General features: G+C 46.0%; 1 protein-coding gene across 1 annotated transcript in view; it reads left to right on the top strand.

Moving 5' to 3' along the window:
• The window catches only part of ppm1e (protein phosphatase, Mg2+/Mn2+ dependent, 1E), a 51,705-nt gene extending 36,977 nt beyond the window's left edge, over nt 1-14,728 (top strand). Inside the window, exons 2-7 of the mRNA XM_018742085.2 lie at nt 2,688-2,809; nt 5,612-5,811; nt 6,480-6,668; nt 7,075-7,218; nt 8,212-8,305; nt 10,794-14,728. Of these exons, the coding sequence (XP_018597601.1) occupies nt 2,688-2,809; nt 5,612-5,811; nt 6,480-6,668; nt 7,075-7,218; nt 8,212-8,305; nt 10,794-11,674 (1,630 nt within the window). The 3' untranslated portion in view covers nt 11,675-14,728. The remainder of the gene's footprint in view (nt 1-2,687; nt 2,810-5,611; nt 5,812-6,479; nt 6,669-7,074; nt 7,219-8,211; nt 8,306-10,793) is intronic.
• Nucleotides 14,729-19,595: the final 4,867 nt, after the last annotated feature.

Here is a 19,595-nt window from a genome sequence, read left to right as displayed (position 1 = left end):
CTCTATTTCTGGCATAGGCTCTGGACCATCGTAGTCCCGAGTTGGACAAGTGGTTACTGATTGTGAGTAAAATCAGGACCGTTAGGGTTTTTTTTTTTTTTAAAACTTTCTTTCAGTGTCCTTTAAATGAAAGATTAAGAACAGATGATGATGACATTAATTAAGAGATACATTCTAATCCTGTATAACACTGGGGATATTGCCAGTGAAATGACTGTGTCTGATAACTCGACCTGATATTAATCACAATTGTGTAAGTACCAATCGGTGGTGTCCAAGGCAGTAAGACACAGCATTTCAATTATGAATGTTTTTTTATTTTTAATATTATTTGAGATGTTTTTAAAAATGAAGTACTTTTAAAAGTCTCTGCTTCCTCAGTGGTGGAGGTGCACATGGCTGTGGGCTTGTTGTCCAGCAGTTATTTACGGTTGGCTTTTAATAACTGGGCCTGTTCTAAAATGTGACTTTTTCAGTCATCAGAGACTGTTCTAAGGGTCTTCTTGGTAAAATCATGGGGAAGACCCACTAAACACTATGCTTCTGTTCATCCCCTCATTTGGAACAAGCTGTCATTGAACTGCCCTTGTAGGCGCCTGCTCTACTTTTCCCTGATGCCTGTGGACTGCTGTTCCAGCTCTGCAGAAGTGTAGCGACGCAAAGCAGCGATCTTGCTCTAATTTTAATACCCGTATCCTGCTTTGCCTGGGGGATGGGTAGTGGCGGAGGGGGTTTAGTGGCTGTTTTTCCTCCATTGGTGGCTACCTCTGTGTGCTATTAGAGCAGTGCTACCGCTGTGTCCCCTTGTCGTGTCCAGACCCCTGTGTATGTCACCACAACTACGGCATCTGCTCTTAAAACTAGACTGTACATGTCACCATGGTTACCCAATCAGCTGTCAACACAAGACACACGTTGCCATGGGCACAGCACTAGAACTGAGCTATGCTCTGCTTTACCTTACCTCCCTATTCTCAGATATCTGAGAATATAATTCCCCTTGTGAATTAACCCCTACTGAAGGGGAGCTTGGCAGGTCATAAGGTACTGTGCCATACTGATATTCATATGCCTTCATTTTTTTCACATCTCAGCTATGATCAGCATTGCGCGTCTTGTGGTTAAAGCACTGAGCTCTGCATCAGAAGGTACATTTAAATCCTCTGTAGAAGACAACTCTTCTATTCTTGTGCTTGCTGCTTAACCAGACTTATTTAACCTCAATTCTAAAAGTGGAAAAAATCAGCTAACTACTCTAGAGTGAGATGGATAATAGTGGTAACAATAATACTTTCAAAGATGAATAAAAAAAGGATAGCTGTCAGGAATCCAGTAGCAACGTGGTCAGTGGTTTCTTCCAGCTAGATATAATCAATGCAATCATCAGATGCACGAGGCTGTCTGTCAGAGCTGGGCACTGGATTCCCCCCCCCCGCCCCAAACAGGTCTCACTTCTGGGGAATATAGAAAGAACCCATGGAGTCAAATTAAAAATTTCTTCTTCAATCAGGCCTGGAATACTGTAAGCCTGATCTGTTGCAGTTAGGAGGTGTGCCAAGTGGGTCAAACGGTGTCAACATGTTGCTTTTGTTTTGCATCAACATGAAGATGATTATTAATATAAACTTGTTAAACACACCATTTCCTGGTCCTGTATGTAACATGAAAAATACAGTGCGTATCCAGAAGACTGACCTTGACTGTTGGTTGCGTAAAGGACATGCACTTGTAACTGCTCCAGTTTTAATATCCACCTACTAAAATGGCGAGATGCCTTTTAAAAACAAATTATGAATTTTCCGCATTCTTTTCAGTTTCCCTTCTGCGCTTCAAAGGTTAAAAATCTGCTATATCTGCCATACGTGAATGCACAGCATAGTGGTCATTGGGCAGAGGTTACTGGATCACGTCCTCAGTGTGGAATAGCCAAAGTCCATTTTTAGCATAGGGAAAGGCATTTTGGAGGCTCCAGCAACACAGGATCAGGAGGGGGATGATGCTGCAACTCTGCCATGGGCTGCTCTCCTAGGTCTTGGTTCTCAAAGGGCTGCAGAGAGATTGCTAGGTCATCTCTCTCTCTCTCTGACACGCACGCATGCATGCATACACACACACAGAAAAGCACGTTATGAAGAAATAACTTCATCATGACAGATTCTTTTCACAGCTGACCTGATTCGTAAGGGAACACGGATAGAAATGCATTTCTAACAAACAAGGATAATTACAGGGGGAAAAAGGGAGTTGATGATTGTGCGGCTGTCCTGTTTTGTTCCTTGATTGAAGCGTGACGATTGAAAAAAAGGCACTTGACAAAATATTGCCCGTGCAGAAAGTTGCCGAGTGGCTCCTGACCCCGAGAGGTTTACTGGTACACTTATAGCTATGAACTTGATCACAATATTTCACCAATTTTTTTTTCTTTTCACCTTGAGGCTGGTCTTTATAGACTGTAGTTGTCCATTCTGGTTCACAAACTCTAAGAATTACAGTAGATGGAAGGAGACACAATGAAAATAGCTTTGCATGTACCAGTGCATAAAGAGAAAGCTTTTAACCCGTGCTATCGCTGCGTTTCACGAAATCAGGCTGTAATCCTGTGTTAAACACGAACTAGTGGCATGTGGCACGATGCAATCTGTTGATTGGCTCCCCCTAAAGCCAGCCCTCTCTCTCCCTACCTACAGTAACTGCCCGTTCTCGCTGGCGGCTGGCCTGGCTCGTGCCACAACTGATGACATCCTGCAGAGTGACCTCTCCACCTACCATGTCAACAAAGGGGTGGAGGATGGCCCTGACACCTTGCCCCGTGAGTCGTCTTCCTTGCCAAACACCAGTGCACTGCTACACGTAATCAGTGTCCTGGCAATATGACCGTCACTGTGGTTAGGTTTTATCTTCACATCCACATACCAGTTTCACTATTGCCTTTTATACTTTGTAAATAAAGAATAGAATAAGCAATACGGGATTAATCTAATGTCTAAGTACAGCACAAGTTGAAACGCGTATATAATGTCATAGGAAGTATATTGTGAAGATGAAAGTACTCTCGATCAAGCAGTGGAAGTAGGGCACTACGTGTATCATTTAAGTATTTAACTCCTAAATCAGGTCACTTAGTGACCTAACTATGGACTAACTGGCCTTCTAAATACAATGTTTTGGAGTGTGAAATTTATTAGCACAGGAACGGTGGTGAATCAAAAGAAGACAGTTTAGGACATATATCTTTGCTATTCGCGAAACTACCTTCCTTTGATCCAAGTATAACTTTGATGGAAAATAATAAAGGCCTAAGTGTTGCAGGGCTTTGATATAACCAGTGCTCTACTGTATGCTTTCCATCAGGTTAAGTGGAAACAGTGTGGCACATTTAGCAGTGGGGTTGAGAATGACTGAGGTGGGCAGGGGGAATCGAGACAGGTCGGGGGGGGGGAGGCCTGGAGACCTTTGTATGCTGCCCGCTTTAGGTAATTTAAATAGGGCAGCTGGTAGCATAGTGGTTAGATTTGCTGCATGACACTCAAAGGACCTGGGTTCAAATCCCATTTCCTGCTGTTTTACTGCTGATCAAAGTACTTACCCTGAATTGCTCCAATGATAATTACTCAGCTGTAGAAATGGGTAGATAATTGTAAGCAGTTTAACATAACTTGCTTTCGAGAAAAACATCAGGTAATGTAAATATACATTCATAGAGCCATGAGAGATTGATAGAGGGAGACCCTCCTTAAGCATGTGCTTCTGTGTCGAGCGAAGGCGGTACAGCCTAAGTGAAGTGCACAAGGCCACAGGACCCCCGGCGTGGAGAACAGATGCAGTGTGGACACACAGCTGCTTGAGGTGCTTGTTCCCTGTCACAATCACAACCCTTTGTTTCAAAACACTGAACCCCAGAATGCATTCAGATAATTGACAGTTGCAGCATACGTAAAGCAACTTGCGAGGAGACTACCAGCACTCTGCAGAGTAGTATTCTATTAAGCATTTAAGTGGAAGCCAGGTAATGTCAAAGTATGCAGAGAGAGTAAAGGGTCTCTTCATGAAGAAGCCCTTCAAGCCAGGCTGGCAGACAACCCAAAGGTCATTTTTTATTTATTCATTTTCATATTCATATACAAGGGGGGCGTGGTGGCGCAGTGGGTTGGACCGGGTCCTGCTCTCCGGTGGGTCTGGGGTTCGAGTCCCGCTTGGGGTGCCTTGCGACGGACTGGCGTCCCATCCTGGGTGTCCCCCCTCCCCCTCCGGCCTACGCCCTGTGTTGCCGGGTAGGCTCCGGTTCCCCGCGACCCCGTATGGGACAAGCGGTTCTGAAAGTGTGTGTGTATTCATATACATGGGGTTTCTTGTTCTCACAACAGTTAAGACAATGAAAGTGGTCTGTACAATAAAACAAGACAGAACAGGAAGAGAAGTTTTGAAATTAACATTTGATGAACTGCGGCGAGTGAAGGAAATCCATGGGGCACAGATTGCTTCTAAATGAGACTATTTTTTGAGAGGGCCATATTATACTGTGCTGTACTGAGAAAGCATGCACTGTTGTACTAAGTGCAGATGGAGTGAAGTCATGACAGAATGCTATTAGCTGCGCTGAAACGCTGCTCTGAAAGGTCTGGAAAGAAAAGGCCTGTCTGAATAAAACGATAAAAGTGCTTCTTTTTAATGCGTCTTTGCCGAAGGACACGTCGCACGTAGCTGCGCTCAACGCAGCTCAGGACTGCTTAAGAAACCCACAGCAGAAGCACACGGTATTAGTATAACTCTCTATCTAATAGCAGGGCCATGTGGAGGTACAATTTAAAGATACATTTCAGTTTAGCAAGGTCTAGCAAGCCATCAAGCCATACTCAGCAGGGCCCGCAAGTTCAATGCACGGCGCACTGTGCTTTAAGTGCCTTGAGAAGAGGAGGTGCTTCTGATTGCTGTACTTTTTAAAATGTTCAGCGCACCAAGCAAAATGTTTGCGTTTTTTTCTCCCCCCCCCCGGAATGAATGTTGAATGAACACCAAAGAGAGGAGGATTCACCAATACTGTGCCCAGTATGGCCCCTACTCTCTTAACAGTCCTGTGTAAATTAATATGAACTGAAGGTGTCTTGTTCAAGTCCCTCTAAGGATTCTGTCCTGCCATTCTTGAGGAAAATATGAACACTTAACCTAAAATGCAGAAGTAAAATATCCACCTGTATATAGGTGCAAAAACTGAAATATACGGGTTTGTTGTTGGTTTTGGGGCTGTGTACCACTGAGGAACCACCCCAGAGACACCATAAGTAAGAGAATGGAGGGGCTGACTGTCCTGTAAAATTAGCAAGTTCTTGTCCTGCCCACTTTGGGATGCTGAGGCAAGAAGATGACAAGACTTCAGGCCCCTCCCACCCATTTAACCATCCCTTTTGCTGACTGTCCTCACTTCCAACGTGAGCAGCTATGCCATCGTTTTTAACCTTTACTCACCCTGTACCATGCTGTGCTTGCCTAAATCCGAGGTTCTAAATATGAACAAGACTGTATGTGTCACGCTGTCGGTTGCTCTGTGAACGCCGGGGCTGACGAATGCCTGCACTTTGTCCGTGTGGATATATGTGTGCGCGTGTACACTCAGAGCTGGAGTCGGTCAAGTTGGCACGGCTGGTCTTCAACAAGCTGTGCGAAACCTGCTGCCTCTGGCTGAAGGACCTCCCCCAGCGACACCGGTCAAAGGCTTACTACGAGACTTCCATCCACGCCATCAAGAATATGCGCCGCAAGATGGAGGACAAACACATCGTTATTCCCGACTACAACACACTCTTCAACCTTCAGGTGTGCTTCCCTCTCGCACAGAACCCGGAGGCTGTGGAAACGAAAGGTTCCGCTGGATCGGTGCTCAGTTCAGTTGGGTTCTTCATACGTTTAACAGTTGAATATATGGAATATATGTGGGGGGTGAGGGGAAATACAATTTTACAATACAATATAGAGCCTGAGTGTTCTGTGTGAACATTCACTTAAGGTGTGGTTACAATAACGGTAACGTGCACAATAAAACCATCTCCAAATAACGGCTAGATATCATCAATCCTGGGCAATTAAGGATACTTTATTCACCACCTCGCAGCGGTTAATTAATTGCTCCCCACCATTTCCCAAGACGCGTAACCTGACCGCTGCTGGAAATTTACTACTTTATGTAATGAAAGAAGCCAGGGGATCGATAAGCCTTTCCTCGCTTTCTACTTCACATGGCCGAAATGCGAGATCGTAAATGAATGAGTTGGTGGGGCCTACTATGTAACACCAGTAATAGCACTGGGGGATACTTTTTACCTTCCCTCTTTCTCTTGGCGTCAAGTACTTTCAGAGAATCCAAGTAATTATCCTTTCCCTGATGCTCATTTCATGAAAATGAAGAGAAGACATAAAGTGTCTGAAAAATACAACAGGGAAAAAGAGGAATTACATCATCATCATCATCATTCTCCTCTTCCCAGGACCAGGAGGACCAGGCATACTTTGCCGTTTTTGACGGGCATGGGGGAGTGGATGCTGCCGTCTACGCCTCCAACCACCTGCACGTCAACCTAGTGCGGCAGGAGATGTTCAGCCAGGACCCTGGGGAGGCCCTGTGTCGTGCCTTCAAAGTGACGGATGAGCGCTTTGTACAGAAGGCTTCACGTGAGGTCAGGACACCCCGTCCTTTGCTTTGCTCGGTTTTATGTGGGTCAGCTCTTTAGCTGTAGCCTCCTAATAAAATGGCATTTTGTTAAAACTCCTGTGGAAATGTGAATTGTCGGAAATGCAACCGATATAGCATGAAATGAGGTTCGGTAATGTGCTAATTTTAATAAAGGCAGCAGGTAGCATAGTTCTCAAGGACATAGAATGACACAGGGGCCCTGCAGTACTGCCCTTGAGGAATTGCTCCAGAAAAATAATGACCGACAAAGGAATTGGCTAAGAAACATTTATAATGTCTGTCTGGAACGAAGTTAGGAATAGCTTTTAGTTATCGGGACACTTCCACTCCGAACCATTTCAGCTGTGAGAGAAACGTTCACACTGATCCCTGGGTTTCCCCTTGAATAGAACCTGCGGTGTGGCACCACAGGGGTAGTGACCTATCTGAAGGGCAGCACCCTGTACGTCGCTTGGCTCGGAGACTCGCAAGCCATGCTGGTGAGGAAAGGACAGCCAGTTGAGTTGATGAAACCCCATAAACCGGACAGAGAGGTGGGACATGCACATAACGCATACCTAAATGTATTCTGTTTCTACGTTGCTGTCAAATTCTGGCCTTCCAAAAAAGTTAGTCGACATGAAGTTACTAGTTGTTAGTGTTTGCGTATTTCAGTGTACATAAACATGGCAAGCCACCAAAATTTAATAGTGTATTGAATGACACATTTGTACAGCGCTGCAGTCCTCGTTTGGGGATTAGAACTAGTGCTAAACCCTACTAGTGTAGGGTTTGTTCTATGTTTTCAAGCCTTGGGCGTAGGATGGGAGCACATCGCTCCCAATACACTTACATAGTACTCAAAGACATGGAAGAGTTGCAATTTACGGTACTTAACTTGAAATACAAGACTAACTGAATTGGCAAATTGAATATCAGATGGTAGCGTAATAAAGTTTAGATTTTACAAAGAGTGCTTTAAGAAATTGAAACTAACTGACTTATCTATGATTTGTTACTAAAATGTTTGCTATTAATGGTACTTTATGCAATTGATTTTAAGTTGCACTTTGCTGTGAAGGGCAGTTTTTGTTTGTTTTAAAAATCTGAAACGGTGATATACAGTTAAACAGTCTTAAAAAAAAAAAAAAGGCGGGGGGGGATCCCATATGGTGCACAAGGAACTTACCTCGCATTTAAATTTATTCATTTACCGCACATGCTTTTCTCCAAAGACACACACATCTCAGAGAACAATACGAAAGTGCATTACACCAATGCATGGATAGCTCTAGCTGCAGATATGATTCATGAGCACAATTTGTCTCATACAACCATATAAATCAGTGTAAATTAGAGGCAGTTGCATAGCTTTTTTTTTTTTTTTTTTTTTTTTTTTTAAAATGTAGTACACCTTTAGTGAGCTCATAACTTGAGTGGCACTACGCTTTGAACGCAGTGCTTTGGTTGCCACAGGTGGCACAACGGTTCTGTCCAGGTTTTTGACATACCTGTATTACTTTCCTACCCTCTTCTTGTATCTGCAGGATGAAAAGCAGCGCATAGAAGCCCTCGGGGGCTGTGTCATCTGGTTTGGAACATGGAGGGTCAATGGCAGCCTGTCCGTATCCAGGGCTATTGGTAAGGAAGGGGGGGACAGGTTTTTTGGGGCTCTGCACCTGACATTACACAGGCAGGAACAAGGGACATCTAAATAGGATTTTTTTTGGGGGTTTCTTTAAGCAGATGTCTTGAAAGCAGGTAGAGTTGCAAAGTTAACCACTGGATACCTTTTGTAGTTGTTCTAGATGGAATGAAATGCTTTGCAGTCTGGCTGTTGGCCTCCTCTATGATTACAACCTGTATCAGGTTTGCATGAGGGGCTAGACTTAGGATTGGAGCCAGTGTGAATGGCAGGAAACCCAAAGGCTGTAATACAGGGATACCATTATGCAGCCCCAGCAAATAAAATTCTCATTAAGAGTCTTCATAATTAGCGGATTCAGCAGCGGAACCCACCCGGTCCAATTCTGTTGTAGACTATGTAGTGATGTGGATTCGCAGCTTGAATCCCTCTGTAAATTAATAAACGGCTGTGGGGTTTTTGCAAACGGGTTGCCTCCATTTCATCAGTTCAGGACGTCTCTTGACAATAATTAAGAAAAATATACATGCAGCGAGCATTGCAAGATGTTCGGAACAGCAGCAAACTCCACAATTTGCTGTACTCTGGCAGTCCTGACAATTTTACAGAGGGAAAATGAAAATAATTTGTCCTTAAATCAATGGCATCAACATGAAGATACAAAGGAGTTTTTTTTTTTTTTTGTTCTTGCCAAAGGGGTGTTTCTCAGGTTAGAGAAACAATGTCTGTTCAACACAACCCCCTCTGTTTGGAACGTAGAACGTGAAGACTGCAAGTAATGACCTGCATCTCACAAACTTAGTTTCTCCAGAAAAAGAACTTTGCCTGTGCAATTTCTTAAATCCTTACATCTTGTCCCTGACTGCCTGCTGTATGGATTAGTCACTAGCGCTATTAAGGTACATTAATTCAGTTCTGTATCTGTTTGTTTATGCAAATATTGCTTTGCACTTAATTTTCTAGACTATCCTAAACTTTTCATTGCTGGCTTATTAACCTATTTAGTTTTAGCATGCAATGGATTTTATTAGATACTTCTGAATTGTTTATTTCTGCAACAATGTAATGCATTTTGAAGCAGGCAGGAGCAGAGCATCTGCTGAATAGCAAATTGGTAATCATAGTTCACTAACATGTATCTGAATTATTTTGCTAATGATTTCTAGGGTGTGTATGTCCATGGGTATACTTTGAGAACGTGAAATTTTGCATCATGCCCTAGTCAGGAAACAGCTTTAGGAATGAAGTGCAAAACCAGTCAAAAGTTTGAGTACAGCAGGGGCATTATTTTGGCCTAGATGAACAGGAGAGAACAATGAACACAAAGCAAGCCACAACTGTGAAAGCTGCCCCAAAAGAGTGGGAGCAGCAGTCTGAGCTTCTGTTAGCTGCATGCCTCCTGCTAAAGCCAGTTTCCAGTAGATGTATTCATATCTTGACTGGTAAAATTTAGCCATTTATAAAACTGGACCGTAAGTGACCATGGTTATAAACTCAGTAAGTTAGAATAGCTTTTTGGTCATCTGGCATTTCTTAGTGCAGCCAAGCTCAGGGTAATGTTCTGCTGGGAAACCCTGGGGGCTGTGTCATCTGGTTTGGAACACGGAGAGTCAATGGCAGCCTGTCCGTATCCAGGGCCATTGGCAAAGAAGGGGGGACGTTACTTTGACATGTAGCACCTGCTTAAAGATTGTTGCAGACCACATACACCTCTTCATGGCAACGCTATTCCCTAATGGCAGTGGTCTCTTTCAGCAGGATAAGGGGCCCTGACACACTGCAAAAATTGCTCAGGAATGGTGTGAGAAATATGACAAAGAGTTCAAGGTGTTTATTTGGAGGCCAAGTCAACCCCTCAAACTCTTCATTATATTCCTTTGGCCTCTCGGAATCAAAGGATTAGTACACGCAGTGGAAGGCAGCATCAAATGTTGGAGTAGTCCAGTAGAAAGAATGAGAAAGAACAACATAGCTCTGGACAGTGACTGCAATGGTTCTCCTACTGGCAGGAGGAAAATCGCTGTAGAATAGCCAATCATGCCCCAATTGTTCTATGTCATTGTGTGAGAAGAGTGCTTTATATTAAAAAAAAAAAAAAAGAATTGATAAGAGTCAAGATGATCCAGCAAGAAATACAAATAGGCTGCATATTGGGTGTTTAGGGCCAGAGAGTTTCTAATGGGCAGATGGGGCAACAAAGTAGAGCAAGATCTTTGAGAGAGATCAGATGCAGGGAAATGGCCTGTGAGAGCTGCACTGTTTGATTGATGAAATTCAGAGAAAGGGACCTTGCTGGAAGTCCCAACATGGAAGGGGCAGGTAGATTCTGAACTTGTTGGTGATGGAATTGACTATCTCAAAACAAGGCAAAATTGGCAACAGTGATAAAAGGGGGGGGGGGTTAAGGGTTACTGATACACATAAGCCACAGGAGTATTGACATAATGCACTACTGTGATCCTCACTGTTCCCTCCTGGCTGCAGGTGACTCGGAGCACAAGCCCTATATCTGCGGTGATGCAGACCACAGCTCATTCCAGCTGGATGGCACTGAGGACTACCTGATCCTGGCCTGTGATGGCTTCTACGATACGGTGAGCCCAGAGGAGGCAGCACGTGTGGTCAGTGACCACCTACAGGAGAATGCCGGCGACACCACCATGGTGGCCCACAAGCTGGTGGCCTCTGCCCGCGATGCTGGCTCCAGTGATAACATCACGGTCATCGTGGTCTTCCTCAGGGACCCCCGTTGTCCACCAGCACCTGAAGAAGAGGAGGCACCACCCAAGGAGGAAGAGGAGGAGGTAGCACTGCAGGGAGAGCTTGGCTGTGAGGATGGAGGAATGGATGTTGGAAGCAAAAGCATGGGCACCTGGCCTCTCCAGCAGTGCTCTGCTCCGGCGGATCTCGGGTACGAAGACCGGATGGACTCCTTTACTGACAGAACTAGCCTAAGCTTAAATGGACCTGACCTGCTGTCAAAAGAAGGCCAGGTCCAACTCCCAGCCTCCTCTTATCAGCCTCCTACCAAAACCCTTCCCCTGGAACACACATATCCTAGAGGGCCTGGTGCAGCCTGGCTCCCCCACAAAGAAGAGGGTCTCTCTGTATACGGTTGCAAAGAACGGCCCCCTGCCTGCAAGCGGCCCTGTTCGGAAGGACACTGGCTGGAGGCTGCTGCCCTTTTCTCCAGAGAGTACAGGTCTGCCAGAAGGATGGAGCGTGGTCGCCCCTGGCGGGCAGCCCCTTGGGCCCGGGCTAAGCTCAGGGAAGCCCTCACCTACATCACACCCCGCCCTAGGCGGTGCCTGGAGAAGAGGCCTGGTGTGGCCCTGCCTCACGTGCCCCGGGGGGGTTGGTTCTGACGAAACACATACATATGCTGCTCACTTGCTCCCAACCTGTCCCCCTTGCCCAGATTAACCACACACATCATGCCCCCTTAGTGCTGAGGCCAGCACACTGCAAGCTGTAAAAGGCACATGCTTGTTCACCTCCCTTATTGCACCCCTGCACCATCCTCAGCTGGGCTCTGGAAGCATGAGATCTCAGTGTGGTGCCTGGAATTAACAGCCATCCACTTGCTGTCTAACAAACGTACATGGGGATGCAAAGAATTGGCCCAGCAATCTGAACAAGATGCTGCAGTACATCTCATTTTAAACCTCTAAAATTATCCAATAGTTAATGCATTTTTTTTTTTAATTATAGAATGGTGGGGATTGTATTATAAAGCATTCACCACTGAAATGGTATTAGCTGTAAACAGGATAGACACAGTAGGGGGCTACTAGTGTGTTGAGTGAAACATAGGACACCTGTGCTGCTCCCTTCCCACAATAAGCCATCCCCCCACAGTAGCTGTGCGTTAAAGTGCCCAGACAGAAGTGCAGTATCTCCCACCAAGTGCTGTGGGGGCCAGGACAGTACATACAGAACAGAGGGAACGTGTGCCTTTCCACCCAACATGCTCGCTCGTTCTCCAGCATACATATACATTAACGGAGTTGGGCCGAGCTGAAGAACGGTTCTTAAAACCACGGGTAGCAGAGCAACTGGATGTACAGTATATGTAGTTTTCTGCTGGCATGCTGCTTGCTAACGTATCACCTATGAACCATGTGTCAATCCTGAAGTTTTCACATTACTGAAGCTTATGTCATACACCAGTCTTTATATTTCAGGATGATAGAAATAGTTCCACAACAAGGATTTTACTACACTATTTGAACCTAAGGCCTTTAGACATGAGTACAAGGGTTTGACGGAAACTGTCCTGGCTGCAGACTGCACTGTGTCCCTCTGATACCGCACGCTTGCTGTTGGGTCCATCAAGCACTCGGTCAAGCTCCAGAACAAGAAGCGCAAGCAGAATCCAGCAGATGTTGGTCAATTTCATTAGTACTAAAATATGAGGACATCTTTAACAAGAAAAGCAGGATTTGCTACCCAGCACCCCACTTCTTCAGAACCCCCAGGTTCTCACACAGGCTACCATATTGTGCCATTTGAACTGACCCCGGCATCCCTGCGTGGCTGGTGCCAGGCCCTGGGAGCAACAGAAAGGGTGAGAGCGCCTAGTTGAGGGGCTGCTGGAACTTTCCCTGGCTTGACTCCCTCACCGTGGAGAACGCCTCCTCCCACATACAATAACAGAAAAGCCCTTTTCGACAGGATGCCGTTCACCCCTCTGGCTGCGGTTAAGGGAAACTGGGCCACTGGGCACAGGAATGTACAAGAATGAGAATGTACACAAGCGCAGGAACCTCCCAGGAGCTTCCTCGGTGGAGACAGCGTGGAGCGGGCCTTTCCGATGTCGTCACCAGGGAAACGGCGGCTTGCAGAAGATGCGTTGGTGCTGCCCAGGAGCTTAGTCTGCACTGCTGCAACACAGAAAGCCATCCCTGTTGCTCAAAGGAAGATGTTGTGCCCTGGCCACATGCTTCCTGAGCGCCAGTACGATGCAGGCATGTGCCCCACGAGGCAGCGTTGACACCTCTTCTCTAGCTGACGACTGCATTTGCCCCAGAGAACACTGGAGTGCACTTGACTGCAAGGCCCAGATGCTGCTGTGCTGAAGGTGGAACCTTCCATAAGCCTATATAACCTCCTCTAAGCCCTTAACACTCACATCATCTTTTTGGAGAGCAAGAGTTCCTGTCACTAGCCTCTATCCCCTTAAACTCTTACCCAGGGTACCCAATATATACTGGAATTCTAAACGAATAATAACATTTATGTATATATAAAGTATTTGTGTGTGGCTGCGTGAGCGTGCCTGCGTTTCGGGTTGTATGCGCGTCGTCTGTCCTTGAGCGTAATGTCTAGACTGAACTTTAGCAGGACAACGGCACATTTTAGTCCGTGTGGATTTCACGCTTTGTGCCGCGGCACTGTGTTTTACTTCTCTTCACCTCTGATCATGAGCCCCTGGGAGGACAGCTGCGAGACTGCAGCAGCCAGCGTCGAAGGATGGCGACGCTCTTACGGGCACCGTCTCCGAGCCTTCGCGTGCAGCCGAGGAGAAATGCGGAAGAGGGCCTACAACAAGAAAGCAGAAGGAAAGTCGGACCTTGGGCATTCTCAAAATTTTGACAAGCCGTTAAGTCGTCCCAGCTGCCCCCTACCTCTCCCAGACCCCCGGCTGTGACTCAGGGCATAGCCCTACAGCTCCCGCATCGGAGCCCCATCGTGCTATTTCCCCGCTCCTGGTGATGTAGTTTGTACATGTAGTTCAGGTTGGTCCTCCTTCCATGCCTTGAGCGCGCTCTCCATCACTCGACACGATGCCCATGTAACAACCGCTTGTTCCTGTAAGCAATAATAAACCTTTATGAGCCGCGAGCGGGGAGTGCCCCACACGGTGGGTTTGTCTTCTGCGAACCCCGCAGCTCAACCTCAGTACCGCTGCGGTGGTGGGAAAATCTCTCCCACAATTCCCTTTTCACTGCCACTAGCATTCATACCTGGGTGGCGTACATCTGCGTCACCCAACTGCAGCCAACGCACACAGAAGGGGAGGCGCACACAGCTGCACTTCACAAGCACATGATGCTGATGAAAACATTCAAGCCCAAATGCCATGAAAACAGGAGTTCAGGCCTCCCAGTAAAGACAAACCCACCATGTGCTCCTCCCCAGCCTGCAGGTTAGGTAACTGATAACTGTCTCTGTACTCGTATCCTCTGTGTTCCTGTAGTATACATATCTGTATATCTTATCTGGTGACCATTGTATAAAGGTTAGATGAACCGGGCGTACTGTGCTTTCTTTCTCAAAATTATGTGTTTGCTTGTAGGTGTGTGTCAAGAAGTGCATGATAGGGACAGGTTCCCGCGGTGACCACACCCCAGGAGCGCACCGAGCGCCCAGCAGCGCCGCCCCGCACCGCCGGGAAGTTTAATTAGCGTGGTCCCAGTCTGCAGCCGCCAAGCCCGAGACACAAACTTGAATTATTAAATTACCTGAGGAGCATCTTCGGCGTGGCCCCGCAGCTCTGAAGCGGGCAATGGCTGCCCTCGCTAAGGCTAGAGATGAGATGAGGTCTGCCTGCCGTTCGCGGTAAAAGAGATGCTCCTACTGTGTTCCGTCGCTGATGTTTTTCGAGGCTTGAACCCGAGACCACGGACGGCAAACTGCTGCACTTAAAGAAGAAAAACAGCACTGAGTGGGATGACTGTTGCAAAGGAGCTGTTACTGCCAAGAGCAAAGTAGTTATTTTTGTGCTCGCTCTCTCCAGGTGAAACATGTGGTGTACAATAAAGATAGCAATTTAACTGTTCCCAACATACATCATGAAACATTCACCATCATTAGTTATTAATGAATACCTTTTAGGAACATTCCCCATCAATCCTAGCTCAGCAACATGGCCCCAGCCAAGCTTTGGTGACTCACTAAACAAAGTTCCCCATCAGTGTGACCCCTTCTACAAAGGTGGCCACCACCCACAGCCAAGTGGCACGGTGTGGACAGCAGGACCCAGGGCTCTACAGGGCTGAGAAGGTGACCGATTAGTGACATCAGTGCTCAAACTCTATGACTGAGGACAAAGATGCATGACAAATAGGTTTTCTGAGTGGGGAGAGGAGAAAGGGGGGGGGGGGGGAAATCACTGTTACATTTGTGGAGAGAAAAAATAAAAACAGGTTCTTCTTTCAGTTTGCAAAAGACCTGAACACACAAGAGCCCCTAAAGGTTAAGAGGTCTTAAAAACCCCTTTACAGTTTGGTGCAGATTTCTAGCATATAAACCATACAGCCTGCATTCCTTACAGAAAGACAGACCTAGTCGGGCTTTGCAAGGTCAAACCACATCTCGTTCTCTGCATTATTAATGATAATTAACTGCGCGCTTAGTGCTGTATCCATTATGGTGAAAGCCTGGGAAACACACTATGTGCCTTTCATATTCTCCACAGTGGTCCTGAGGGGGTTCCAGCCCATCTTGCATAGCATCTACACCAGCATGAGGGCTATAGCCAGATGGACCGCAATTTTATAAAACAAGTAGCGGACTCATAACCCAGGATATCTATCTGCTTGTGCTGAATTAATTAGAAGCGAATGTGACATTTTCACTTCTGGGGGGGGGGGGGGGGGGCAAATTGTGAAAACATGGTAGCCAAGGCCATGTCTGCGTGACACTGGCGAGAAAATTGGGTAGATGGCACTATCCTCGGAGCAGAAACGGTCCTGTGTGATGCTAGCTGTAAAATAGTTTATGGCTGTGCTTCTGAAGCAGAAGTAGTTCTACATTTGTCTAACTGGCGCTTTTCTCCAAAATCACCTACAGCATTAAGGTACACAAAGCCGTTTACCCGTTAGAGCTTGGTCATTTTTACTGAATCAATTCAAGATACGTCCTCCTGAGCGAGGTACTACAGCAGGACATCGGATTCAGACCTGGCGTTTTTCAGCGCGTGACGGCACTAACCACTTTACCACCTGCTGCCTGATGGGAAAATTAAGTAAGAGGACAGTACTGCTGAATTCTAATAAGGGCCCTGGCGACAACACACTAAATACATTTCACAACGTCAGGGACCAGGTTCGAGAGCTCCTCCTTTTTTACGCAGAGGACAGTGTGTTCTATAAGGATTTTGTAATTAATGCGCGAACACAATACATAATGACACAGTGACAAATGACAAGAATTACACTATAAATTAACCAGCTGTACAAGTAGCTTAGTGTAAAAACCAAGTATTTCTAAGTCAGTCAATTTATAATAACCATACAGGTTCCTTTAAACTTTTAGACATACCTGCCCAAAATTCAGGTTTCCTTTTACATACAGACATGCAAAGCATGGTACCACAGCCAGTAGTGCAGCCAGCTCACATTGCCTGGGTGGTGTGAGAGAACATGGCTTTGAACCCCTGCTCAGTCTGTGTGGAGTTTGCATTTCCTCCCACCGTCCAAAGACGTGCAGTTCAGGTCAACTGGCGACTCTAAAATTGCCTTAATGCGTGTGTGTGTGGCTACCCTATGATGGAGTCGTGCCCAGCGCTTCCTGGATTGGCTCTCGATCACCGTGACCCCGCTCAGGACAAAGCAGTGATTGAACCTGGGTAAATAGACGGTCATGCAGAGCACATAACCCTCCGGGTAAAATTTCACATAGAAGCCAGAAAGAAGGGCTGAAGAAGCGCGCGCACACACAGCGGCCCCATCTCCACATGCGAGCAGTCACGCAAATGATGTCACGGTGTGGACACAGACACTGCAAGAACACCTCATTTTGCTCCATGAGAGGAGAAACTACAAGTCCTGAAATTCCCCTTTTATGTAATGATATAAAAAAAGCTCACAGGCTAACAGTTAAGCTGGATTTACCAGTCGCTTCAAGTACTTTCGTTGTGATGAAAACAATGGGATGAGGCACAGGCTGAATGGGGAACAGTCCCGTTAATCTGCGCAGGAAACAGACTGAACGAAGCGCGTGGAGCCCCGCTAATAACCAGCGGCGCTACGGGTGCGCTCGCATATTAACGTCGTGCCGCACTATCCCCTGCGCATCGTGCCGTCACGACTCTGAAAGCACACTCAAGCACAGACTTTGGGGCTTAACATAGTTACAGCTGCCCGGAAACTAGATGAGTGCATTTCCAAAAGTTCTGCTCCGAATCCGGTAAAATGTTTTTCGGACGTCCGATGAACAAGGCTTTGGCCAGGCTTTTTAGAAATTTTTTTTCTCCATTCTGCACACTTCTGTGCATCGATACGTTAATTTAAGGAGCATCACCCGATAGCTGCGACTTCGATTCATCTTTTTTTGGGTCAATGCAGGCATCTAGAAAACACGCGAGACTGAGGCCAGAAAAGACGGTGAAGCTACAGGACCGCAGCCTAACGCGCAACATGTCCCGGGTCTCCCGCGTCTCTAAGGCACAGATCCTGGCAGCGGCCCGCTGTTCCTGCGGCGTGGCAACTCAGCAAAGGCAGGAATGCGAGGGGGATAAAGGGCGCGCCAGTGCTTGTTCATCCACGTAATCGCTTTCCGCAGTGAAAGCCTGGCAGAGCTTCACTCCATCTCCCCGTCCTTGGAACAGAAGCAGGCATCTTGTGTAACATGTCAGCAGTCACTGAGGTAACACAGAGTAACTGGCCTGTTCTGAACTTGTAGGATCACGATGGCTGTAACACAGCGAAACAGATTCAGAAGGGCAGAAACAGAAGTGTGGCCAAAGCTGACTGCGGGCCCCAAAGTTAGCCGCACGATGTCCCGTTTTGGGGAATCGTAAACCGTGGGGGGCAGCAGCAGCTACTTCATACCCTCAGGCTGCGCAGACATCACGCAACGCTTAGAACAAGACGAGCGCCTTGCCAAAGTGTTTTGCGCTTCGTTAAGGTTCCAGGAGAAGACCACCAGTCTATTAATTGAAAAGGAACATTTCTGCTTCTGGATGTTATAAAACCAAATTCTAATCACTCTTAATTCCATTACGCTGCTTCGACTTCATTGGCCGTTATGAGCGCATCACTTATTTCCGTTGCATCCGTTTATCGCTTTTATACAACCTCCAGTGCTGCACACTGGTTCCATTTGCCCCAGACCGACAGTGTTGCTTCTTAAAAGGTTTGGTACAGTCATGGGAACGTACATATTAACAGAGCCAAATGGTAGATGTACAGTTGGGAGGTCACACAAAGTAGCTGTGACAGTTGACTCAATTACTATATTTTATAATGTTATATTATTTGATTTTTTTTAACTTATGTTTTTAAACTCAAGAGCAGCTTACAGTATTTGACCCATTTATAACTGGGTATTTTGTCTGCTGTACTGTCCTTGACCGTTGGGAGCAATATGTCAACCGCTAACCTTTTGGTCAAAACACCTGTGCGGCTCCATGTTGCCAGAGGCCAAGATCAAAAATCACTTGGATTTTTTCGTCTTTAAAAGTAGGAAAGCTTATAAAAAGTTTGATGGGAACAATGTCTTTAAGCAATTTTTTCCCCCCAGCTGTTCTGCTCTGCGCTTGCAGATGCCTCAGTGAGCTGCCTTTGCTGCACATCTGCTCTAAGAACTTCTGCTCTCACTGACAGGCTCCACTGTGGCTGTTCCTCCTGCGACCACATGTGGCGATCGCTCACTAGGTACATATATTCATTTAGCAGACGCTTTTCTCCGAAGCGACGTACATCTCAGCGAAATAGTTAAAACTCACCTTTGGAGAGGTCATTTAGACTATAGGGTTTTTTTTTTTTTTTAAACATGTATTTACTTTTAATTTTGCGGGAGAGGGTCCTGTCGCATCTTCCACGGTTGACGTCTGTTGTAGATTCCTTTCGTTTTCGTTTGTGGGTGTCGTAGGCTTTCCTATGAGAGCCTTTCAGGGAGACCTGGGAGAAAGGAGCCTGTCAAATACATTTATTAATACATTCAGTCACTCACTCACAGCAGGGATTAAAAAGTATCCATAACATCACACACTAATTCCAAAACAACCGTAACATTTTATTAAAAGTAGTGATTCATGGCTCTAATCATGCTACTTGAAGTTGACTCAGTGCCACATAACTTTTGAGTTCATGTCACATGTGAGTTGGAGCCCAAGTGCCACTAAATACAAGCAGGAGTAACAATATAAACTACACCTGAAAAGTTTCGTTTTGCATTGGAGCTACACGTCACTTACCCAGTTAAGTTTAATCAAAAGGACGATGAAATAATTTAGTTCTTTTATTACTGACATCAACACATGTGCATTAAACAAAATTCACATTTAGCATTTTAAAAATAAAATAAAAAATCCTTGACAGTCAGCAACAGCACATACAT

This window comes from Scleropages formosus, chromosome 25, assembly GCF_900964775.1.
Source record: "Scleropages formosus chromosome 25, fSclFor1.1, whole genome shotgun sequence".
NCBI lineage: Eukaryota > Metazoa > Chordata > Actinopteri > Osteoglossiformes > Osteoglossidae > Scleropages > Scleropages formosus.
Note: the sequence above shows the minus strand (reverse complement) of the source record. Positions and strands in the feature narration are given on the sequence as shown.